We start from the raw sequence: 14,579 nt of genomic DNA on the forward strand, positions 1-14,579 counted from the left end.
CTTATAACAAAATTTCCAGACGATGCCATTATGATTGTCACCACATCTTCAAAATGACAGTTGTACTTTGATGGCTCTTGCACACAAAATGGATCAGGGGCAAGTATTTTACTTGTGACACCTCAAGGAGATTGCATCCCGAAGTCATATAAGATTGCCTTTGCATGTACCAATAACATTGCGGAGTATGAAGCTTTAATCACTGGGCTTCGCCTTGCCATCTAATGGAAGATAACTGAGTTACATGTTTACGGTGACTCCCAACTTCTCATAAAACAAGTAAATGATGAGTATCAAACAAAAGATGACAAGTTACTCCCCTATCGCAGCATGGTAGAAGACCTCAAGCAACATTTCACTCTTATCCAATTTGATTAGATTCCTAGAATGCATAATCGTGTTGCTGATGCTATGGCTACAATTGGTTCCCTACTCTAGATGTCGACACATAGTCAGAAGTGTGAGTTCTTGGTTGAGAAACTCCTAATTCCGACATACGATGTCCTTGAGTCTAAAATCGTGTGTGTCCTCATTGGTTTTGGCTTCCCTTGGTATCAAGAAACCTTTGCCTACCTTCAAGACAATATCATCCCTCCACACCTCACCAAAACCCAACAACAAACCTTCACCCGCTATTGTGCTCGCTACACTATCCTTGGTGACACCCTCTTTCGAAGGCATTTTGATGGATCCCTCCTAAGGTGTTTAGACAAAGATAAGGCTCGATGTGCACTATGCGAAGTGCACAAAGGTATTTGTGGAGCACACTCAAGTGGTCTTACATTGGCTAGAAAGCTCTTGCGCACGAGATACTATTGGCCTGCAATGGAAGAAGATGCATACCATTATGTGAAGAAATGTGTCCCTTGTCAGAAACACAACGACAAAATTCATGCACCTTCTCAAGATTTGCAGTCGTTCATTACACTCTAGCCCTTTTCTCAATGGGGGCTCGATCTCATAGGGAAAATCCACCCCACCTCATCTAATGACCACAAGTTCATAATAACTGCCACCAAGTACTTCACTAAGTGGTTGGAGGCCATACCCCTCACCTTCACCACTAGAAAACAAATTTGTAAGTTTATCTTGAACTACCTCATTTGCCGATATGAAATTCCTAAAGCAATCATCACAGATAATGGCAAACCATTCAAGAATCAGGATGTCAAGGAACTTTGTTAGAAGTTTGGCATTCAACACCGCTTTTGCACTCCATACTACCCATAAGGTAATGGTCAAGATGAGGCTATAAATAAAACCCTCATCAAAATCCTCAAAAAGACAGTCAACGAAGCTAGCCGTGATTGGCACTTGCAACTCCATCTCACTCTCTGAGCCTACCACACAAGTATCCGCACACCCACAGGAGCCACCTCGTACTCCCTAGTCTTTGGTTCCAAAGCTGTCCCCCCCCGCCCCCCCCTTGAGATCGAGATCCTATCACTAAGGGTTCCACTGCAAAACATCCTCCCTGATGAGGAATATAGAGTCGCCAGGCTACAAGAGCTTGAACTATTGGATGAAAGGTGCATCAAGACCTTAAATCACCTCTGGGTATATCAGAACTGCCTACGGTTGAGCTATAATTTAAGAAGGTCTGAACTCGGGAATTTGACGTTGGTGATCTTCTGCTCATGGAAAATCTGAGAAACCTATAGGACCGTGAAAAGAAAGGCAAGTTTGAGCCTAAATGGCTTGGACCATATTTGATCACTGCAAAGTATGGATCAGGTGCCTATTAGTTGGCCACTCCTGAAGGTGAACCCTTGGATGAGCCTATGAACATTATACACCTAAAGAGATTTTATGCCTAGTCCTCAGAGGTCACCAGTTTTCAAATTCAAAAAGAAATAAAAAATAAAATAAAAAAAAATACAAAAAATGAGAAAAGTAAAAAAGAAGAGAAACATCAATTTGTCCATCCGTGAAAACTACTTTGTGACGCTATGGGCAAGTACCTTGGTGAAAACTTGGTTTCAGGCCTCAAGATAAATAAGCTAGATCCATCGTCTGTTCAAACAAACTGACTTTTTGGGGTTGAGACTTATAAAAATCTCCATCCCCGCTCCCCCAATAGCAATCTCATGATTAGACAAAGATCTCATGAATAATAAAATACCATAAAAAAGAAAAAAAACAAACTAAACAATTATAAAATGAACAACATCATGACGTAGAACTCACAACTTACAACAATTTACCGCTACATCAAACACTTTAACACTATTTCTATATCCTTATATTTATTACTTTGATCATCATAATCTCCCTTATATTACTTTGATCATCATAATTTCTCCCATACCTCTATTGGAATGGGATCTTTCTCCAATCGAATCACACCGAGCACCTTAAACACCGTTTCAATATTCTTATATTTGATACCTTTAATTGTCACAATTTCTTTCGTGGATTCTAACATATGATCTCTCTTCACGAACACAAGTATTTCTTGCAAAAGCCCGAGTTCAAATCCACAAGTTCTTCCCTAGCGTTGCAAAAACCCGAGTTCAAATCCTCTGTGTAACTAGCATTATCCCATTCGAGATTAATATTCACGTAAATTTATCAAATTCGAGCAACCAAAACAGGGAGAGGATGAGCAATCTGAAGATGATAGGCAAGAGTTTCATCTCTGTAACATCTCTTAAATTCTTCTCCATCTACTTTTATTCAGGAGTTTTCAAATTAAAGCAAACAAATTTTGTTTTGAGCTGTTGAGAGTCGTAGTTCAGAAATCAGTATTTGTGTTTTAAACTCTATTTATTAATTTTTATCGAATGTACTATTATTTCAACTTTTGAATCTCCCGTATGCACTCTGTGTGCAGATATTGCTGCCAATCTTACAGGTAAGCAATTGTATCGGTATAACTCTTTATATTTTTCTTCGTTTCACTTTGTTAAGGAATTCAAGGGTTTTATTTTTCTAACTAATGGGGTGATGTATATTTTTTTTGGTGGCACAGATGACATGTTTAAAGGGATCTACAATGGAAAGAAATACCATATTGGGGATATTGCTGAGGTTTTGATGAGAGCATGGGAAGCTGGGGTGGATAGAATCATAGTAAATATAACAAATTGAAATCTAACTTCTTTCACAAGTATTGGGTCGTCAGCATTATTAATAAGTTTTTGTGTAATTTTTTTAAGAGGGTGTTTGGTTTGTTGCTAAATAGGTGACTGGTGGATCCCTGAAAGAGTCTAAGGAGGCACTTGCCATTGCTGAAACTGATGGTATTCTTAGCTTTAATCTATTTTACACTTGAGAAGTTTTTGATTACAAGAGAAATGAATACATAGGAATCACAGTTCGTCCTAATCATTGCATACTAAGTTCATCTTAGTTTTTTACTGATCAATTTTTTGTTCAGTTAAATTTGCTTCTCTGCTATGAGATATGAACAAATATAAGAATAAAGAATGCAAGAATCATTTACTTTTTAATACCGATGGTTTTCTTATAGGTCGACTTTTTTGTACAGTTGGAGTGCATCCTACAAGGTGCAATGTAAGTGGATGCCAAATTTTTATTTCTAATTCTGGTTATAGCTCTTCTATTTTTTTATATGGTTTTAATGTGAACATCTCCCGTTTCACAAATGAATGAGTGTGGGCTGTTTGACAAGAGTTGCATACCCAATTCAAGGCAACCGTTTTATAATCGCTATAAGTGCAGACAACAAACAATTCACAGCACCCCTCCCATAATGTGTAACCAGTAGTGGACCATCTGAAGTTACTGTTCCTAGTAAACTCGGGTTGCCTTAAATGTGTTTTTATCCCCTTAATTTTTTTCTTTTTTTTTTGGACTCTCTCAACGACGACCCGATGCACGGACATCCCCACTCTCAGAAGTGGGCATGGTCCGTTTCATAGTAGTTGCATACCCAAATTCAAGTGGAAGGTAAATGCAAAGAACTTTATAGTCAATTTATAAATGCAGACAGCATGTAACATATCTAACATAATATGCAACAAGTTCTGGATACTGGGAAGTGACTGCACCAAGAAAGCTTATGATGTCATAGATTCTCTTTTCTGTTTTTCCAGATTCCATCAATGAGAATCCCATTTGTGAACATCCTTCATCTTAGAAGTGGGTTTGGTCCAATTCTTAGGAGTTGCATTTCTAATAGGATGTAATTAGTTCATAGCCATTACAAATTGATGCAACCATAACTGGTAAAACCCTCAAAGAGAATCAACCGGCTTATGCAGCAAGAGTAACACAACGAAAGCAGCAAGAAAACATAACAAGATTGTATAAACAGATCATATTATTGCTTTAGAACTTCCGGCAACCATCCGGCTATCATCATATAATCATCAAAGAACATCCGGTAGTAACCGGTTACATGCAGGCTATCGGCCATATACAATCCAACCGGGACTCTAAGAATCAACCGGTTCACAAAATGCTAATCTCAATCCTTATTCTCAATTCTACTTTCTCTGCCCCTACAATTGATTACATAACATCATATTTGTACCCACTGGAACATATCCGGGTCGGCCTCATAAGATTACATTTACCAATGTAGGAAAATGAAACGTGTAATTAGGTCGGCTCTAAGAATTAAAGAAATCTTTCCGGAAAATAACAATTACGAAGTGCGGTTCAGTAGGAAGGTCGGCCACACGCCAAAGAACATCGGAGAAGACCCGAAATAGATCCTGGTGCAGCAGCACCTAAGAGATCAACAAACCAAATGAAGCCAATGAAGATAATGAAGACATTAGGAGATGAGAGGATGATGAACAAGATCAATTATTCCATATTAAAGCCTATTATGGCTTTTGGCAATTCAAAATGTATCAAGTTGGATAAAATTGTCAAAGTTGCAAATTTGTCCTAAAGGACCCAAAATTTGAATGTAATAGGGTTAGATGAGTTTTGATGTTTTGAATAAATGTAATAAGGCCTAAAAGGTCCAAAAATGTCAATTAGGAGTGTCAAGTTATTGCTAAGATGAATAATGTAATATTTGAAATTCAAAATGCAATGGCTTGTTAGTAAAATGGTGGGAATTAGTTTTTAGGGAGTTTTAACCCAAACTAATCCTCAAAACCAATTGGAAATGGTTGGGGAAGTTATTAGAAGGCTATATAAACCTTTTTCAATGCCTTGTACGGACATGGGAACCTGTGTACAGACTGGAGCAGCAAAAAGGCAATAAAATTCATATTTTCAGCAATTTTAAGGAGTTTTTGGTATCATTTTGTTCATTCTTTGATTGCAAATGTCATTGTGATTCATTGAAGGACATATTTACATATTATTTTCCTTTATTGAATGCTTGGTTGAGGGTTTTGTATCAAATTCCATTAATTTGCTGACTGCCCTAACAATTTGTGGGGTTTTCTTTCAAGTTTTGATAGGATTAACATGAAAATCATCATTCCATGAGTGTTTCAGGCCTAATACTCATGGAATGATCTGTTTCTAACATGTATCAATAGTTTTGACATGAATACATGCAGAAAATGAATGGTTTGTAGGTGATCACCATGAGAAGTTGCAAGATTTTATGAGGAAGTTGGTGGCTAAGGAGTAGTAGCAGGAGATCCGTCCATTGGAGGTGGTATTTTTATGATTGCTGTAGTTTTATTATGCCAATGAAAAGGTGAATCAATCATCAATTGGTCAGAGAAGTGATTGGAGTGTGGATTTTGGTAAAATCTCACTTTTTGAGGCTTGATTGGTGCTATGTTGGGGTTTGAGTATAAGGGAGAGTTTTAGATTGAAAGTAATTGCATATTTTGGAGTTTTGAACCATTTTATAGGACTGTTGAAAGTTTGGGAATCAGGGAGAACAAATAAAGTATACTTCCTTTGTAAAAGTTGCATTTTTGGGGTCTAAAACAGAGGTACAGTCAAAAGGCAGCGTATACTCTCCAAAGTAACCTATACTAAGTTTCTAATATGTTAAACTAGAGCCCAATGGGTATCTGAAAAACTAATTTACTTGTCTGATGTTTTGGAAAAAGTTGGAGTTATGATCAAAAAACCTCCAAAATAGGGCTAGTGGAGGGGCAACTAGGCCTAGAAGCCTAAACTTGAGTTTTGTTGTTAAAACACACATTTGAATCATAAAACCAGTTGAATCCCTTTATTTTTAGAATAACCAAACACCTTGATCCATTGGAGTTAGTGGGGTAAGTGTTTGATAGGTTTTGACACCTTTTAGCCTCTTGTGTGCTTGTAAGCATAGTGGGGATTGAAGTCTTCAAACCTTGTATTTTCCATATAACTATAAAAGTTTGAATCCTTGTGAAACCCCCACCACCTTCTGCATCAGATCCACATGCCAAGAATCGCGCCGGTAACAAAGGAAAACCAACCGATAAGCATAAGAACAGTCTCGGAACCTAGAAACAGTCAACTGGAAGAGATAACTGATCGGAAAAGAAACCAAATGAACTGGAAATCTGGAATTAAGCACATGAACCAGCTTGGAAACCGAAAATAAGATCTACCACGAAAAACAAACAACTACCGGTACCAATCGGTAAGAACATAGAAAACTGCACAATGAACTAAACAAGAACAAAACTGAAAGGAAATATTTTTGGTTGATGCAAGATTGCTCATTGACCAGGGATGCTCCTCCATCAGACAACCCAAGTAGAAAAAGATGTTCCATGAGAGGCAACTCATGAACATCTAAAAGGATTCAGAATAAAGACCCCATGCTCATTTCTGATCCAAACATCTTCTTTACCTGCCAACCTCTGCTTTAGCTCCTCCGCTGCCTCAACCGGCTTCTCTAACCTTTGACTCTCTTTGTTTCTCTTCCTTTGCTTCAGATCTGTACATTGTCTTTGTTTACTGTTCTCTTTCCTCTGCAACTTTGATTTGTTTATGCCACAAGACTTCATCCGGTTTGTCACCATAAGCTCTCTGTCATCCGATTCCATCTGTCCATCAGGCTCAACTGTCAGATCCTTCTGCAAACTCACGTCACCCTCCGGTATAACCTTTGCAACTGTTTCTATTAGATCTTTTTGCAAACCTTCCGGTATAACCTCTGCCGCCGGTTTCTCAGTACTGCAACTTTTCTTAGGACTCAGTTTCTTCACCTCCTCTTTCTTCTTCAAAGAAATCAATGTGTACTTCTGCCCATTCTTCTCAATAGTGACTAGGTTTCTTCTATAGTCATAAATAGCTCCTATATTAAACTGCCAAGGTTTTTCCAACAAGACATGACAAGCACTCATAGATAAAACATCACACAAAACCTCATCCCTGAAAGGCCCAATATTAAAATTCATTAAATATTGCTCCTTTATCTCTATCTTTTGATCATCTTGCAACCAACTTACCTCATAAGGACAAGGATGCTCAAGCCTCTTCAATCCAAGCTTCACAACCATCTCCTCAGATACCAAATTGTCAGTACTTCCATTATCTATAATAACCTTGCAACACTTACCACCTAATTTACACAGAGTCCAGAAAAGACTCTTCCTCTAAGTAGATCCGATATCCTTTCTTCTAAACATAAGGGATTCTCCTTGCTCCGGTGCATAGTCCGATCCAGTACCTTCACCTTCCGGTTCCTCATTTGCCATACAACTTCTTGCCATTCCCTGCTTACATGCATAGAATCTATGTACGGTTTCTCCACACTTGTAACATTTGCCAATCAATTCTCTACCGGTACTGCTACTAGCTTTCCTTTGTGTTTTCTGTTTTGGTTTTTTGCTCCACTTAGGTTTTGATTCATCTTCCTCAATTGGTTTCTTCATACTGTCACTCATTTGACCTTTGAATTTCTCCTTCCCTCTATTCGGTTGTCTTCTTCTCATCTTCTCCTCGGCTTTCAAAGCATACTGGTAAGTTTCTTCAACTGTGGAAACCCTCAACATACTCATCTCATCCTAAATGTTAAAAGCAAGTCCATTTATGTACCTCGCCACCTTTTCTCTATCCATCTCTCTATGTCCAGATCTAATCACCACCTTGTAGAATTTCTCAGTATATTCCTTCACAGTCATGTTTCTCTGTTTCAGGTTCCGCAACTTCTTGAACAACTCCAATTCATAGTCTCCCGATATGAATTTGGCCTTCAATCTTGCAACCATCTGTCTCCACCGGGTGATCTTCAATTCACCATTCTCTACTTTGTCTTTTTGCAATTCTTTCCACCAGAAGTTAGCATGCCCTTTCAACTTAGTCTGTGCCAACCGGACTCTTTGTGAGTCCTTGACATCCTCAAACTCGAAGTAATCCTCCAACTCTCCGATCCAATCGATTAGATCCTCCGGGTTTAGTGTTCCGGAAAAGTTGGAAACTTCAACTTTATGAACTTTACTCGCTTGCGCCACTGCTCGTAGGAATCTTTCCTCTCTTTCATCTTCCGTTCCTTCAGCTTCTTCAAGCTCTTCATCGACTTCTTCATATTCATCCTCAGAATCAGGGTTTCTCCGCAAACTAGCCAAAGTGTTTTGGATTTCGTTCCTCACTTCATTCTTGAAGTCTTCCATCATCTGCTCTACCCTCCGGGGGTTTGTCCTTCTAGGCGGCATCTCCTCTTCCACTCCGGCAAATTGCCTCAACTCGGCGATCTAACTATCGGTTTCAATTGTCTCCCCTCGGTGATCTATTGAACACACGTGCAACCTGCCTCCAATCGGCGATCTGTCCACTCAAAGGAATGCCTCAATGTTCGCAAACAATTCTTCCACCAGCTAGTCCATAACCAACTTTGATACCACTTGATGTAGCCATAACCGATAAAACTCTCAAAGAGAATCAACCGGCTTATGCAACAAGAGTAACACAACGAAAGCAACAAAAACACATAACAAGATTGCATAAACATATCATATTATTGCTTTAGAACTTCCTGCAGCCATCCGGCTATCATCATATATGTTAAAATGATTTGCTAGTTCGGACCATATTTTAATGATGCCGTGTGGCAATTAAAATATTATCTTATTGTAATAAGGTTAAAGTAATTTATGTCTAATAGGGCTGGGCCCAAATGTAACGTGTGGTTAATATCTAATAGGGCTGGGCCCAAATGTAACGTGTGGTTCATGTCTAATAGGGCTGGGCCCTAAAAGGAAACGTGCCTCAACTTACAAGTTATGTAGGCCCCAAATTTGGGCGCCAAAAGTGCAAATTAAATATGTAAAATAAAGGGAATTTGGCAAAAGACGACTTGGGAAAACTTGAGCATGAATCTTGTATATAAACAAGATTCATTCTACACAACTCACATCCTTATCAAGTGCGATCAGCCTTATGCAAGAATAGTCAGTGAATTTGGCATGTTAGAGAGCAAATCCATTGGACAACTTGCTGGGCAAGGTGGTGCGCTATACTTTAGTGATCTCCCTCTTCAAGTGGTGTCGATATTTTGCTCTCTCTGAAGACATACTACAATTGCATATTCTAGGTTCAGTCTGCCCTAGATTGGCACTCAATCAGATAAGTAATCTGATTCATGTAATTTGCTTATAAATAAGGAACTGATTTGAATCTTTGATGCTAGGTTTTTCCTCCAAGAGGGAGGTTTTCCCAGGGTACTTGTGTCTTGTGTTGTGTGCTTTTATTATTATTTCTGCTTATTCCCAGTCTGATTATAATTCAAGTAACTAGATTAACATCGGATTGCCTAAAATCAACAATATAATCATCAAAGAACATCCGGTAGTAACCGGTTACATGCAGGCTATCAACCAGATACAAACCAAATGGGACTCTAAGAATCAATCGGATCACAAAATGCGAATCTCAATCCTTATTCTCAATTCTACTTTCTTTGCCCCTACAAATGATTACTTAACATCATATTTATACCCACCGAAACATATCCGGGTCGGCCTCATAAGATTACATTTACCAATGTAGGAAAATGAAATGTGTAATTAGGTCGGCCCTAAGAATTAAAGAAATCTTTCCAGAAAATAACAACCATGAAGTGCGGTTCAGCAGGAAGGTCGGTGACACGCTAAAGAACATCGGACAAGACCTGAAATATATCCACACGCCAAGAATCGTGCCGATAATGAAGGAAAACCAACCGGTAAGCACAAGAACTGTCCCGGAACCCAGAAACAGTCAACTGGAAGCGATAACTGACCGGAAAAGAACCCAAATGAATTGGAAATCTGGAATTAAGCACATGAACTAGCCTGGAAACTGAAAATAAGATCTGCCACGGAAAACAAGCAACTACCGGTACCAACCGATAAGAACACAAAAAACTGCACAATGAACTAAACAAGAACAAAACTGAAAGGAAATATTTTTGGTTGATGCAAGATTGCTCATTGACTGGGGATGCTCCTGCATCACAAATGCAGACAAAATATGACATCACAAACATACCATGCAACTGGCATTGGGTGATGTGAGGTTACTGAACCTAAAAAGCTTAGGTAGCCACATTCTCCTCTTATTTTTTTTGGTTTTGCTTGTTCAGATACTGTCAAACGAAATTCCATTCCTGAACATCCTTATTTCAGAATTATGTTTGGTTAATCCATAGATATTTATTGTGGTAATTTCACTGGAAGTTGAAAGAATGGTTGATAGTGTTGTGTTTTTGCTGCAGGAATTTGAAGAAAGTGGAAACCCAGAGCAACACTTTATGGAGCTTGCTTCTTTGGCCAAGGAAGGTGTGCAAAGAGGAAAGGTTTGACTTATTTCTGTTATAATGAATTTTGTTGGCATTATTTTGATTTACACTGTTATTTCTTTGGAGATATTTGAAATGCATGTTCAAAATGTTCTGTTCTATGACTGGTGATGACTTGAGTAATTGAGTATTATTAAGCCATAAGTAAGCTTTCCCTCTAAACATTTGAGAATGCTTCATTACCTTTAAGTCAATAATCCTGGAGAATAGTGTCCTATCTTGGAAATCTGCCGAAGTAATTTTTTTCCATTATCTTTCTTAACTTTCCAAGACAGTGTCTTGACTCTTACCGGTTCAATCTATCACTGAGCCCTGCTGTCAGATCAGTTTAAGATGCATGGGATGCAATTTTGCAAGAGTTAGCAAGTGTATCCTAAATTTAGATTGAATGTTGTGGAGTAGGGAATGGAATGGAAATCTTATTTTCAGAGTAGCCGGAAACTCCTTTGTCCCTCCCTGGGAATGCGTATCCCCGTATCTGTTCCTGTATCTGAAACAAATACGTATCCTATACAGCCCGGCTACACATTCAATAATGTACCCATATGTGCCCAAAAAACCTTGATTTCCAATCATGCTAGATACTATGTGATTTGATTTTTTATAAAATTGACGGAAATCTTCTTAAATTCAGTTTTATAAAACTTCATTCATGCATTTAAAAAAAAATAAAATTGGTATAAACAAAACCTACACCCAATGAGAAAGACAAATGAAATGTTTTTCTAGAGTGACCCATTTTTTGGGTTATCTTCCAATGCAACTCTACTATTTTTGCACGTTGTAAAATGTTAAATCAACTTATCATTATTTATGTAGCAATCATGTGTCTATATTGCTTTTTTATGAACGACATATCCAGCTGTATCTATATTGGGGGTCTTAAAAAATGGCCCAACACCAAGGATTGAATTCTATGAGAAATATGTTTTCCATTAAGGTATATAGAGGCAAAGTTTTGATACTCCATTTGAAGAGCTTAATTTAAAAGAACAAACAGTGAAACACACAATTACACAAGATATGAAATTAAATTGAAATTCAAATTAAAACCACAATACAAGTATGTTGCTAAAAATGCAAGTTTTTTTGTAACAGAAGTTTTCTGCAACAAGAAATCTGTTAATCTCCCAAATAGCTGTTTTGAAAGGAAGCCAAAGTGCAGAATAATGCTTCCAAATGCTAAATCTGATAGGAGAGATGATGCAGAAAATTTCTTACAAAATCTTAAACTATTGCAGATTAGATAAACACATATAAAATCAGATTTAAACAAATAAAACCACAACATCAGATATACATGAAAAAACCCTTTCGGGAAAAAACCCACGCTGCAAAAGTCAGACTCAATTGTATTATCAGCAACACCAACAGTTACAATACAATGTCTAGAGCCAATGCTCTTCAGTAGTAAATACAGCAGTAGAGTATTCTAGAGAATATCCGACACATCAAAGCTTCTTAGAAGATATCCAACCAATCATATAAAATACACTAAAAAGCCACATATTTATAGAGCTCAACACAAGTGGAAAGCGCCCATGGTTTCCAAAACCAACTCCAACGCCAAAGAGGTATGTGGTGTCGTAAACAGTAACTTGCTAAACCAATGACACGTTGCACATAACAACTTCTAATGCAACAATGTGCAACTCATCCATAACGGCCACCTTGCCATATGCAACACTTACCTCACACCACTTGTCAAAAATGAACACCATAAATACCAATTGCCAAACGATTACTCTCCATGTCTCTTCCACTGAACTAGTAAATGTCATAGTAAATAATAGAAATTGTCATAGTTCCAACATAGCAACCTATGACACTAGTCCCCTCTTTTTAGGACTTCCAAAGTGGGTGCAATAAAATAAACATGTTTGGACGCTAAGGTTGAGACACTTTAATTCCAACATGTTTCTTGGTCATCCCTAATGTTTTTGGGTCCAAGAGACACCAGCCAAATGAGTCTTTTGTTATGCATTTTTTCCTTTCTGTTTTGACCTATAGAGCTATTTATTTCTGCAGGCTGACTGTTTCCTAGTCATCCGTCATGTTTCTTGGTTCAAGAGCAGTCTTCTGTTATGCATTTTTTCCTTTCTGTTTTGAGATATACAACTATTTATTTCTGCAGGTTTAAATGACCAGGAAGTAGCTGCTGAAATGGCCACATTTCACATGCAGCTGAAGAATTGAAGAATACCAGAATTAAATAAAAACCAAATTGATAACCAATAAAAATGAAATTAAATCCTTAAAAAAATAAAATAAAAGCTATTTTCGATTAGAACTCTATATTAACATTTCCAAGACAGTTGACCTTGGGACTTTGTTAAACAGTTCTGAGCCTTGCTTGTCTATGTACCATTGAGGCCTATTTTAGATGACAGATCAGTTTAAAATGAATGAGGTGCAATGTTGACAGATTTTGCAACTCCATCTTAATTTCAGATCCTTTTGTGTGAAGGGGGGAGTGACAAAATGTGAAAATCGTTTTTTCCATTTTCAAATGCCTCTTAAATCTCTCTTATCTTCTTTGTTGGCATTGTAAAGTATGCTTTAAAGAATATCTAAACTTTACTGCTTGTGATTTGAAAAGGGAAGAGGCTTGGAAAATCAATATGAAAGAGAATTCCACAAGAACTATGATTTCTGTTAATATTTACCTTTTAAAACTTAATAGGTACCTTCTTCACAGTGTATGTATTCATTCTACTTCAGGTGGTAGCCATTGGGGAATGTGGGCTGGACTATGATCGTCTTCAGTTTTGTCCTGCTAATATTCAAAGACAGTAAGGATATTTTAAAGGCATTTTGCATGTATTTTCAATGAAATTCACAGTTTGAGACTTATAATATTAAAATCTAAATTTAAAGCTGCCTCGATTGCTAAACAAGGTATTTCTCTTTTTGAAATTTAGGTATTTTGAAAAGCAGTTCGAGCTGGCTGATGCATTAAGACTTCCGATGTTTCTTCATATGCGTGCAGCTTGCAAGGACTTTTGCGAGGTTTTACAACAAAATAGGCATCGGTAAGTTTTCTAAGTAAAAACCATGTTGTGTTGAAAATAAACTTCTACCAATAGAGGAACTTCCAGGCTGACCTATTATTGTTGCTTGCATATTATGTTTTTTCTTGATTTTGTAGCTGTGATTGCATATGTTGGTTGGTTGGTTGATTGTAGATAAAGGAGCATAAATGATGCAGATGAACCTCTGTTTTTGCAGATTTAACACATGTATCAGGATCCTCTGACCCTGCAACTCATATTTCAAATTGTAAACTAGAACAGACAGAACAGAACAAAGGATTATTACTCATAGCATGATTGAAACTGATGCAGACAATCTCTGTTGTTGCAAGCACATACTCTACTCCAGCTGATGATGACTCAAAACAGCAGCAAATAACACATCTTAATGAATCATGTGAAAGCTTCATCGATTGTCTGCCCTATAATCTATGACATTCCAATGGATGCAAAAATTCACACAGTATACAGGGCTGACTGCAGAGTTCTTTTCAATCCATTGTTTTCATATCTTTTTGTGTTCTAATAGCAAGACCAATCCAATCCATATCCAGCCAAACAATCCCAAATACAAACTGCTCTCCTAGCAATGCACTCCTACCATAAAACCAAAAATGAAAAAAACTAAATAAAGAAAAGAACCAAAAAACCACTTAGCAGCTACCAGAGACTGTTACAAACAAAACCCCTAAATATCAAAGCATAATGGAATGGATGATTAGTGGGGTCCACACCATAAAAGAGCAGTTACATCCTTCTCCCCATCTTTAAAACAAAGTACGAACCTCTTGGTTTAGAAGATCTGAATTTGGTAAACTTCGTCTTGAATGCTACCATCACGAGGATGCAGGCCTTCTGGTAGTCTTGTCTTCAAAGTATTCTCTTGG

At 37.6% G+C, this 14,579-nt stretch overlaps 1 protein-coding gene across 2 annotated transcripts in view; it reads left to right on the forward strand.

Annotated features, from left to right (window-relative positions):
- Positions 1-2,309: 2,309 nt before the first annotated feature.
- LOC131064639 (uncharacterized) overlaps positions 2,310-14,579 on the forward strand; it is a 68,507-nt gene continuing 56,237 nt past the window's right edge. Inside the window, exons 1-8 of one of the 2 annotated variants that reach the window (XM_057998846.2) lie at positions 2,310-2,623; positions 2,834-2,854; positions 2,972-3,072; positions 3,185-3,242; positions 3,491-3,516; positions 10,577-10,657; positions 13,382-13,452; positions 13,582-13,692. In XM_057998846.2, the coding sequence (XP_057854829.2) occupies positions 2,602-2,623; positions 2,834-2,854; positions 2,972-3,072; positions 3,185-3,242; positions 3,491-3,516; positions 10,577-10,657; positions 13,382-13,452; positions 13,582-13,692 (491 nt within the window). In that variant the 5' untranslated portion in view covers positions 2,310-2,601. Of the gene's footprint in view, positions 2,624-2,833; positions 2,855-2,971; positions 3,073-3,184; positions 3,243-3,472; positions 3,517-10,576; positions 10,658-13,381; positions 13,453-13,581; positions 13,693-14,579 lie in introns of both variants that reach the window. The other variant, XM_057998845.2, reaches the window with a different exon arrangement.

Source organism: Cryptomeria japonica, chromosome 9 (genome assembly GCF_030272615.1).
Source record: "Cryptomeria japonica chromosome 9, Sugi_1.0, whole genome shotgun sequence".
In the NCBI taxonomy this organism is placed as follows: domain Eukaryota; kingdom Viridiplantae; phylum Streptophyta; class Pinopsida; order Cupressales; family Cupressaceae; genus Cryptomeria; species Cryptomeria japonica.